The sequence below is a fragment of the Stegodyphus dumicola genome, chromosome 5 (assembly GCF_044657685.1).
Source record: "Stegodyphus dumicola isolate Sdum_Otavi_A_Nest chromosome 5, ASM4465768v1".
Classification (NCBI taxonomy): Eukaryota; Metazoa; Arthropoda; class Arachnida; order Araneae; family Eresidae; genus Stegodyphus; species Stegodyphus dumicola.
In genome coordinates, this window is record NC_140772.1 from 1,689,940 (window position 1) to 1,702,068 (window position 12,129).

Sequence of the window (12,129 nt, forward strand, 5' to 3'; positions counted from 1 at the left end):
TTCATTACAGCTTCGCATAAATATGCATGTGGCATATTTACTCGAGTCACGAAACACGTTAATAAGAGATAATAATAATAAGATAAATCGGAATAAGATAAATATCATTAATAAGATAAATCGGAAATTCTTTCGGAGTCAGCAAAAATTCTTCTGGGTATAGCTATTTTTTCCAAATTGTGCAATTTATTTTTCCAACTTTCAAATTTGTCAGAAATGCTTTTAGGTAAATTGTTATCCCATGAAATCTACTGTTTCCAGCATTCTTGAAGCATTAGCTTAGGAATCAGAGTAGCAGGAGCTGTAAAACCAATCGAATCAAAAATCCTGTGTACTATTGACAATATATTCCTTTTGTTGACAGGCTGTTTCACAGAACTATCTTTAAAGTCACAGGACAAAGTGTCATTTGATAAATTCCATTTCAACCCCAGAACTGATACGGTTTTATCGGAGTCTTTATTGCAAGGATTTCCTTTTAAAGTTTCATTGCTAGGTTCATTGTAACACCATCCCCTTAAATCAAATTTAGCAGTCGACATAATTTCCTTCGACACATTAATGAAAGTGTTTAGTCCTTCAATAGTATCAATGCTGGCCACACAATTGTCGACGTACATTGATTCACTTAATTTCTTAGCTACCTCTTGTTGATGTTCAGGAACATTCTCGAGATGATAATTCAGTGTGGCGGCGAGAAAAAAAGGACTGCCATTAACGCCAAACACAACGCGCTTATGTCGATATATTTTAAATTTTTCGGAATCTCCTTCTTCCCACCAGAGAAATCTAAGAAAGTCTCTATCTCGAAGACAGACACCTATTTGCAAAAAGGCCTTACATATATCTGAGATAACCCCGTATTTACCTAGGCGAAATCTGTTTAAAATACTCGGTATTAATTCCAAATAATTTGGGCCCTTTTCTAAACAGTCATTTAAGGACACACCATTCCTTTCCTTCGCTGAGGCATCGAACACAGGTCTAATCTTTGTGGTTGAACTTTGCTTAATTACAGCCCTATGTGGTAGTTAATGACAATTTTTGGTTTTCTTATCTTCAACAGATTCTATAATACCTTTTTCAGCCCATTTGCTAAAAATATTTTCATACTCTTTCAGACAGTTTTTTGACTGAAGATTTTTGATGCAGGATTTTAACCTTTTCTCTGCTAATAATCTGTTGTCAGGTAAAACCTCATGCCCTTCTAACCAAGGAAGAGAGACCTGATATCTACCCTCACTATCTCTCTTTAATGACTGACAAAATTATGTTTTAGCGATTTCATTAATTTCCTTTCTTGTGTGGGTTGTAGCAGAGTCAAGTCACCGTAAATCCGAAATTTTAGCATCATTAACGAGTTTTAGCATCATTTTAGCATCATTAGCATCATTACGAGTCAAGACACCGTAAATCCGAAATTTTAGCATCATTAACATGAAGTGACAATACAGTTTTCGTACTGTCAGAGAACTCACGCTTTTCATTTTTCCCCATCATTGTCCATCCTAATCTAGTGTGTACGCATGATAACCCACATTTTAGTTGTCTAACTTTCCCTGTTAGAAGCTTTCCTGCCACATCTGCACCTAAAAGAACATGAATTTTTAAAGGTGATTTTTCATACATCAAATCAAAGATTTATTCTGCATGTCAGTTAAATTCCATGTTTTCGCAGTTCAATAAGATATGTATCTCTACGAATTTGAGGAATGTCAGTACATATTTTATCCTGATCCAAAACCTGAAAATTACAGTGATAATCACCTTTAAGACTACTCAATCTAATTAAATATTTACTATGAGTTTCTTTCTTTTCAATTCCTCCGAACAAACCATGGATTAATTCTTCTTTACCACTTGTTTTATAATTCATTATACTAACTGCATACTTCGAAATGTAGGATCGCTGGGAACCACTATCTATTAAAATTCTCACATATTTTTCGATCCCATCCCCACGAAGTTTTAATATTAAAGTTTGCAAATTTACTAACTGCATGCAAGATTTATTTGTCAGAACACAGTCTTTTTTATTATTTTCATCCCCAATAATGTCTGTAGAATTATTTCCGTGAGAGTTGCACATTATTGACAAATGAGCTTTACCGCATATGGAACATTTAACTTTGGTTTTGCATAAGCGGGAAATATGGTTCCGTTTCAAACATTTAAAACAGAATCCGTGATTCAGCAATTTTTGCTTTTTTTCATCTAAGGTTAAACGACTCGCATTCCGACATTCATAACTTTCATGATCTGAATCGCAAAATATGCAGTTTGAATGTTTATAATTTTGATTCTCATTTGTAGACAGCAACTGCGAGGCAGACGATACATCTGGTACCCGTTTATCATGCCAAGTTGACAGCTTGCTTTCGCGTTTTGTTTGTCGGGGGAGGGGGTTGTATGAGGAGAAATTGACGGTGCTTCTTTCGATTGCAAAGCTTTTCCCTTGCAATTAATTGCTGAGAAAGAAATTCCACTAGGTGATTCAAATCGTAATTTTATTTTCGAAGTGTTTTATTATATTCCAAAACCAAATCTGCAGGCAATGTTTTAAGCAAAATAGGTGCTCCATATGTTTCTGAGGTCATATTTAATGATTCAAGACATCGAATATGTTTTTGTATGTAATTGAATAACTTTTAATTCTGTTTTTGTATGTAATTGGAAATTTTGAATGTCATTAGAATCCTTTAGAGGTCTTATTTTCAGTAATTTGTCTATATGGGCGTTTAGTAGTACATCTTTATTTCCAAATCTTTCTGTGAGGAGTTTAACTGAAGTTTCGTAATTTTCTTCGGTTAAATCGAAACCGTCAATGGTGTTATAAACATTACCTCCCAAAAGGGATTTCAAATAATTAAATTTGCTTATAGCGTCAAGCGTTTTATTTTGGTGTATGGCTAATGAAAAAATGTTCCAAAATGTCAGCCATTCGCAGCTCTCGCCATAAAACTTCGGAATCGTAAGTTTAGGAAGCTTCACATTATGATTTTCGCTTTTAATGTTTTCTATAATACTTAACTGTTCAGTGCTTCTTAACACACTAAATTTTTGTTGTTCTATATTAATTTCTTTCAATTTTTTGTTAGCTTTGTATTTAAATGTAGTTATTCTTTCACGATATTCGTCAACACCGTTTAATTCCTGGTCTAGATCCTTTATGTCTATTAATTTTTCTATATCGGCATCTATTTGCTTTAACTCGATCGATTTTTCATTTAAGAGTTCTAAGGAAATTTCTAGTTCCTCTGCATTCACTTCTGTTTTTGATAATTCAGTTTCGATTCAGCCAATTAATTTTGTAACGGCAGCCCTTATGTGGCCGCGTTTCCTTTTCAATGTATCGATGAATTCTGTCATTGTTTAGTATTCAATAATTCAACAAGTATCAACAATTTGCTTTCATTCGCGGTACGGGATGCCAAAAAATGTGTAATCATAATAATTTCTTAGAAAATAAAAGGTAAAAAGGCTTACCTTTTAGTCGATCTTCTTTCTAATCCAAAGGCGTATCGGGAGTGTTTATTTCATTCATCGATGCACTACTCACAGAAAGAGAGAGGCTTCTAAGATAATAATAAGATATTTGATTTACAATCACATCACTAAACTAAAATATATATATAACGCAGAAGAGTAGGATTACATGTTTCACTCAAACGTCCATCACGAGTTTTCAAAGTTCAGTTAAAAAAAGTTCTGTTTTAGGTTTTGCTGCGCGCATGCGCAAATCACGTGGTTGTCGGTGAGAGTTTCAACAAGCTATTTTTATAGCAGTAGTTTGCCGTTGCAAAAGGAAAAAAAAAAAAAAAAAAAAAAAAAAATCAATTTTTTACCAATTCCTTATTTGAGTGGGAATATGATTTTCTTTTACTTTGTGTATATTTTGTATTTAATAAATATTGCCACTGAATTATTGCAGCTTCCAACACATAATTTGATTTTGGGTTTGAAATTGGCTTGTCCAATTTTTGTAACTACTATTTGTGAACTTATATGTATGGTTCACTCACTTGGAAAGTTAATGATTATATAATACCTCAGTACATTTTAGCTAATGTTTCCATTTTTGGACACATTTTTCAGCTGTACTATATTTAAACATTTTGTGGGTATTTTATTAATGCTATTCTTTCTTTCTATATATACATGTAAGATATGCCAACTCTTTAAGTTTTATCGGGAGACTTTTTTTGTTGCATCTCCAAGCCTCCTGCTAGACCACAAAATCTCCCAATTTTAAACTTTTATTAAGAAAAGTTTTTCCCCCCATGAGTAAATGAACTTCATTGAATTAATGAAACTTAAAAGTGTGAAAATTTGATTCTGCCACCTGTAGTGAATTTCAGCATGCTTTTTCATAATAATTTTTTTTTATCTGATTTATCACTGTAGACATGGTATGTATAAAACTTTTGGTATGTATGTGTTATTGCAACTGTCTTCTTAGAAGTCACCAAATTTTCCGAATGTTGCAAACTCTAGGAATCATGTGCATAGCTATTCTTCAGGCAACCCTGTTTATAACAGTTCTGGCAACCCTGCTCATAACAATCTTTCAGTCAAGAAATGTCTCCATTTTTGTATGTATTCTTAATGTATTTCAAAATCCAATAGCTTTTGTGGGATTTGTCAGCAGTGGAAGAAACTGCAGTAAAATTTCTGCAGAAATACAGAATTTTGATACAAAACCTCTAAAGGGAACAGTGAGGAGACACATTTTGGTAGGTAGCCAGTATTGCTGAGGTTTGCGCAATGCCGAGCCTCTGGAATTCTCTGATTTTTTTAAAGTGAAAGCAGAGCACTGTGTACTTGGAAGAAGAATGCTAAAAAATTACGGAAAGATCTGGAGATGAATGTAATGTGTTTTTTAATGCATCACATAATCCTCATTTAATAATTAAAATTTGCATTTTAAATTGCTAAAATAGGCTTACATGCTCATTTGTTGATAATGCTTGCCAACTTAAAATAAATATTGATAGTTTGGAAATCTTTTTAAAAACAGGTGCAAAAACTACAATCTTGCACTCATCAAGTAACTTATCTTTTTACTTACAAAAAAAATCATTAAATTGCACCAGGTAAGTGTAAGTATCGAACCTTTTATGAAAATTCAGCCTATGTTTAATTAGGTAGTATTTATATTTCATTTTGTTTTACTTCAGTGAATAGTACAGTACTGTGTTTATCTACACAACTGTATGTATATTATTTAATATAATATTTGTCACATTTGAAAGTACTGCACTAAATTAAACTCTTCCTTCTCTACTCAAGATTTTTTTTAGTATAAAAGTGTAAGAAAATTACAAAATTAAATTAGAGCCAAAGGACATAAAATTTAGAATATCTAATTTAAAGTTTAGAAGATCTAATTAAATATTAAATTTTAAAAAACATTCTCTATTCGTAAAAAGCAAATTTAAAGTTGATTAAATTTTAAATGAACTTGAATTACAAATAAATGATTAATTATTGCTATGTTATAATAATCTACAATATCATTAAATTCTGAGAGCATATGTAAATCAAGTGCAAGTATCAAAATCTATGAATATATAATAAATGTATAATATATAATTCCAATAATTTTTTTTTAATCCTAAAAATTTATAAAAATGCATAAGTGAATAATTGTTGAGCAGGCAGGAGACAGACTTATCAAGGCGAAGTTGCCTCCAAACCTAACTCTTCAGTTATTCAATTCATGTTTCGTCATTCATGTAGGCAAGGGTAAAAGAAAAATTCAAAACCAAAAATTGTGAATTACTAAAAAGAAATTTAAACAAGTGGAATTTAGAGAAATTAGCAAGTAAAGACTAGGATAACTAAAGTCAATTAAGAGTAGAAAACCAAAGTAATTTAGAAACTCTTGCGTAAAAAAAACTTCCCTGGCACAAATTATGCAAATAAATCAAAAAGAAACTAGATGCTATTTATAAAAAAATACATAAATAATACTAAAAAGGCAAGTAAAAAGTAAATTTTAATTTAACTTACCAACTAATATTAATATGTTTTACATCAGAATCATTATAAATAGTTGAATAACCATTATAAAGGGTCTTCAAGGCCAGTTTGAAGTTCGTTTGAAAAGGTGCTACCATACAATGCGGAAAACTTCCAGAAACACCCAATTTCGGGTCTGAAAAACCTCCTGAATTTTCATGTTCAGGGTTGAAAGCTATGACATGTTATATATTTTTAACCATTATCAGCAGTGTGATACAACTAAAGATTAATCAAAATTTAATTCTTCTTCAAGATCTAGAATTCTGTTTTAAACATACTCGTATTGCTTTACTTACAGATTTTGTATGCTTTATAATTAGTTAAAGAATTAAGTGGTTAAATTAAAAATAAAATTTTACTGGAATTAAAAATAAAAACTTGGTAAAGATATCTCAATTTGCTTAAATTTTATATTAAACTATAAATTTCAAGAAAGATGACATTGTTTCATCTTCTTGAAGGCGCAGAAAAATTCTGAAGAATTTGTTACTTCAAAAATAGGAACCTATGTGGGTTGCCTTCAAACTTTACAAAATTTGTGTTAATAAGTTATGTTAGCATAAATTATTCATTTATTATTTATTTAATTTATTATTATTACATTGTCATGCTTTTGAACTGTACCGAGTGATCACTATACAATATGTCCCAAAATTCTTTTTCTGATTACAAATATTCATAAAGCACAAAATGTAACACATTGACAAATATTTTTTATATTGAATTGCATGTAACATATTCAAGTTTTGGTGTACATGCTTACTGTTACTTTGTTTGTTGGATTGATTGCCTTGCTCATTATGACTTTGCTGTTGCCAAGCTGTGTGAGATTGAAAAAAATATTGACTATCTGAAATGTGTCCTTTTCTCAGATGAGGCCACATTTCATTTGAATGGTGGTGTCAAGTGACACAATGCTAGAATCTGGGGATGCGAGATTCTTCACACTATGTTGGAGACCATCAGAAACAGCCACAAGCTGAATGTGTGGTGCGATTTTATGCACAATTAAATCATGGAACCTGTGTCTTCAGTCAAAAGATGATCACAGTCAATACCTATCGCAATATATTGCAATTACTTATTGTGCCACAGATTTGGGATATTCTGGACTTAATTTTCCACAAGATAGTGCGTTAATTTAGTGGTGGTTAGATATCCATGCCTATTAGGATAGTTCCATAAACTGGCCTTCACGATCACCAGACAACACCACTGAATTTCTTCCTTTGCGGTTATGTCAAGGACCAGGTTTACTAGACACCAGTGAATGATATTGTACAGGTATCAAAGTTTTCTGTGTTTTCGCGTAATTCCGCTTTTTTGAACATCACCCAGGCTGTTTCTGAGATCGATGCAGAACCGTTGAAAAATCGCGACCGGCGTGGTGTTGTGTGGGGAGGTAAATACAGGACATGCTCTCTTTCTTCCTCTTTTCTTTGTAAAAAAACTTTACGTCATGCCATCGTATAATATTACGCTGGGTTAGCGATCAAACGTGGGCACTCCTTGTTGCGAACTTTTCGAGTTTGCCTGAGCTGAGATCACGAAATACGTTGTTTCACATCAAGACGAAGTAGGTGGGGCTTATGTGGAAAGGCGGAACTAGATACGCAGGATATCGAATCAAAGAAGAGCAACCAACCGTAAAACAAGAGCTGACTTCAATAATTTGAGCCATCAGTGCTGGTGCCATCTGTCGGACATAAGGATAACCACATGCATTCTCCAGTACACAAAACTCCATGTAAAAATTTAAGGAATGCTCATAAACTGTACAAAGAAGAGCTAGAGATTAAAAAGGAGGAGCGAGAATCTAAAAAAAAAAAAAAAAAGCAATTAAACATTGCAGAAAATAAAGAAGAAAATAAAAAAGTATCAATGGATTGTATGAAAGCTGCTGAAAAGAAATCGAGACAAACTCGCAAACGGAAATTAAAAAAGTTGGCTGCAAAAGTAGCAAAAAAGAAAAAGCTTTTTCCCTAAAAATTTTTAATCAGGATCGAGTGAGACTGAGACAAAATAGCTATTTTTTGTATTCCTCCTTTAACTATATGTTATTTTGTAACTATATTATCTCATATGACTACTTTTTCTGGTGTTATACAAAGTACTGTTTATTGAAGATAATTGAGAGCTATAGTAACAGTTATATATTATCTCTAAAACTTGTTATTGCCTGAAAATGGGCAGTAATATATAACATAAATATGTATATTAGTGTGTTGTAATGCTGTGTACAGTATTCATGTATCAACTGTTAAATTAAGTTACATAAATAGCATCTTAAAGAAGGTTAATTCATTACAATCTCTTGGTGATTTATTAATTTTTTTTTACAAGATAAAATTAATAGCAAAATAGTAAGTACAAGTATTATTTTAGTTTAATTATATGTATATGTTTAATACTTTTTATATTAAAATGTGTTTTTTTTTTTGAGGTCGCGCGTGCGCAATTAGTTTTTGTGTAATTTTGTGTCCGCGCGTTATTCAGCTTTTTTTGCCAACATGCGCTTTCATGCCTGTATTGTAGTATTACAATGCAGAATTACTGAAGTCATAACATCCATCTCTCATGTAATGTTGACCAACACAAGGATGGAATTGAAATATCACCTGGATATCCTTTGGGCAATGAAAGAATCACATGTATAAATTTACACAAAACTTACTACACACACAAAAGTACACAAAAACTTGAATATGTTACATGCAATTCAAGGTAAAAAAGTATGTGTCTTTATGTCATATTTTATGTGTTATGAATATTTATAAGCAGGGAAAGAATTCCTGGATACCCTGTATTACATAATTACCAACTTCCAATTTTAGAAGGAAATTCCTAATTTTTCATTATATCTCCTGATTTCAAATTTTTATCTTTTACAAAGTAAAACATTTCCTGCCAATAAATGCAGTTTATTAGGTAAAGGAAACTGAAATTGGGCTAATTCCATTCTTTCACTTCTAATGATTTTCAGCATAACTTTTCCTATTAAATTTTATTTGATTTGTCTTAATTTGCTGTAGGTATTTACAGAACTTTTCATCGTGATTCGAGCAACATTTAATCAGTTAATATTTATGTTTAATTTATTTTACATGAAAAAATGATATTTTAATTTATTCACATATAGTAAGTTTGTTTACATAATACAGTCAAAAGTCGTTAATTCGGACACCCATAATCCGGACCTCAAAGCTACAAACTTTCTGCGCATGCGTCGCGTTCACGCATGCGCACAGGCGTTTACGGGAGCGCATAAGACCCTTGCACTGCGAATATGTTTGTGCGCATGCGCGTTTAATGTGTAACGGAGTTATACGCTAAGCTAAAGTTATCTAATTCAGTTAATGTTGCAGATTGTGTTGTTCCTTAATCTTCGAATCGTATCTGGCTTATTATTTTTTGCAGACTGTTAGAGCAATTTTATAAAAGTAAGCTTGAACTTTCGATTATGTCAAATAGAATTTCCGATATATATTTACTACAAAGCGAAAGTATGTTTTGAAATCCGAAATCTGTTTATCAATTTCACACTGCTCTGCGGCAGAGGGGGGGGCAGAAACGTCATTATTAGATTATGATAGATTAGAAAGATTATGTCAAATAGAATTTCCGATATATATTTACTAATATGTAATTTGTATCTACAAAGCGAAAGTATGTTTTGAAATCCGAAATCTGTTTATCAATTTCACGCTGGGGATTGGAAGTTGATCTGTCAGCACTATCCTTATCTTCAGAGCAGATGTTTTTATTTTATTTGGTTTATAATTCCGTACTAAGTGTAGTATTTCATCTCGGTCTTTGATATGATTTAAATCAAGTTCCTCGTCATTATAATTCGCGTCATTATAATTCGCTTCCGATAGTGAAGAAAGTGACCCAGAGGTTATTGAAAACGAAAACATTTCGATTGACAAATTAGTCGGTATTCTCAACACAGCAATTATAGGACTTGAACAGCGGAACTTTGTAACTAAACAAGAAATTATGTCTGTTTAATAGAATTAAAGAGAAAGTATTATCACATGAAACGAAGCAACTTACATTGAAGGAAATGTTTAATAAAGTAAACAAATAAATATTAAGCTTTTTCTTTTTGTAAATTTTGATACCCTTTAGATCATAATTGTTCTTTATTTCATAAATTATGGTTTCATATTTTTAATTTTGTAATTTCTGCATGCCATCTTACCAGATTTAAACTGATGATCTATGATCCGGAAAAATCGATAATCCGGAATCGCCGAAGTCCCGACGAGTCCGGATTAACGACTTTTGACTGTAGTATGAACATTAATTATTCATTTTATTTTCATCCTACTGAAAAAGTACGTCATTAAATAAAATTCTGCCTTGCTCAGGATCTTCTCACATTACAAAAATATAAAACTGAAGTAGCCAAAGAATATAAAATGTAGAATATCTAATTAAATATTAATATATTTTACACCAGAAACACATTATAAATAGCTCAATAGTCAATCACAATAGTATATTACAAAAAAATTTTGAATTAATATGGAGTTATTTTGAAATGACATTGCTGCCCAGAAAAAAAAAAAAAAAAGAACACCACTTCTTGGCAACTCCTGGTTTTCTGCAAGATTCTCCGCTTTTTCATATTTTGAAATTACCAGCTATGATGTAATGAAAGGAATTGATTATATTTTCATCAGGTAAGGATGTTTTACACCAGTTTATAAAATACTACTTATAGTTGTCATAACAAGCATCATCTATATATAATACACATTAAAGTAAATGACTTGAATTTTGCATGTTTAGGTGTACTTAATGGAATGATGTACAGATTGGAAATATTAAACTGTATTGGTTTGAGCTAAAATAATAATTACTGAGGTAGATTTTTTAAAATTTTTTAATTTTTAAAAAATTTTTTATTCTATAGGTTGGTACATAATGTTTGCCTTGGTAAAGATAACAGTGCATTAAAATTGTATCAGAGTTTGCAGGAGCATATCCTAGATTTTACTCCACAAGCTCAATCTGTAAGTAATAGCTTCATATTTTTTTTCTGGTATAAAATTTTGACTAATGTTTAATATTTTGTATAGTTTTTTTATTGCATAAAGGTATCTGTAATTAGCTTTTTGAGAAAACTATTAAGCAAAGTTAATATGGTAAGGATTATATACAGCCTTTATCTGTTTTATGAAAATAGAGCAATTTTGTTCAATCATACTTGATGTAAAAAGGCGTATAGTGTAAAGGTAATTATTAATCATTGTATGACCAAATTTTGTATACTTTTGAGGCCTTAAAAGAACTGTTAAGTAATATCAACTAAGTTAATTTAAATTAGTGCTAAAAATAAGAATAGTATGCAGAGTCAAAATAAACAGAAATAACATGTAAACTGAACTGGGACGGTAGCTAAAAATATAGGAGTTTAGAGATAATAGCAATGACAACCTTGAATTAAGCTGTGTCAAAAGTAGTGATGGGCAACTTCGGTACATTCTTGTACCCGGTACGAGAGTAACGGGTACAGACAAGTACCCGTTACTCAAGTAACCATTACTTTGAAAAGTACCGAAAACCGATTTCAAGTACCGAATACCCAAGTAACGATTTGGAGAACCGAAGTAACGAAATACCGGAGTAACGGTTTGCTGTACCATAGTACCCTAGTAACGGTTTGCTGTACTGGAGTACCCTAGTAACAATTTGGAGTACCAAAGTACCCTAGTAACGATTTGGAGTACCGAAGTGCCCTAGTAACGATTTGGAGTACTGATAACGATTTTGTGCACTGAAGGAACTCTGCCACGTCACCACGTGTTTGATTTTATCTGTACGGAGTAAGATTTTGAATATCAGAAAACATATCAACTACGGAAGTGTCTGAGGAGCAGACTATTCATGGACAAGAGGAGCGCATATCACCATTTCACAAATACAACCAGATACTACTGTCCTCGTACCAAAACCGAAGTGAGCTGAACCCTCATTGATCCTCCATTAACGAATACCGAAATACTGAGAAGAGATGCATATTTTCGTTACAAAGTAACGAATACTGAAAAGCACCCGTTTCGGTACAGAAGTAATGAATACCGAAAAGCACCCGTT

General features: G+C 32.0%; 1 protein-coding gene and 1 long non-coding RNA gene across 2 annotated transcripts in view; one reads left to right on the forward strand and one right to left on the reverse strand.

Annotated features, from left to right (window-relative positions):
- LOC146997010 (uncharacterized) overlaps nt 1-3,805 on the reverse strand; it is a 94,411-nt gene extending 90,606 nt beyond the window's left edge. Inside the window, exon 1 of the long non-coding RNA XR_015041061.1 lies at nt 3,487-3,805. This is a non-coding gene — a long non-coding RNA (uncharacterized LOC146997010). The remainder of the gene's footprint in view (nt 1-3,486) is intronic.
- The window catches only part of LOC146997009 (cullin-5-like), a 197,686-nt gene that overhangs the window by 99,980 nt on the left and 85,577 nt on the right, over nt 1-12,129 (forward strand). The window contains exon 2 of the mRNA XM_085816432.1: nt 10,946-11,045. Coding sequence (XP_085672558.1) covers nt 10,946-11,045 — 100 coding nt within the window. The remainder of the gene's footprint in view (nt 1-10,945; nt 11,046-12,129) is intronic.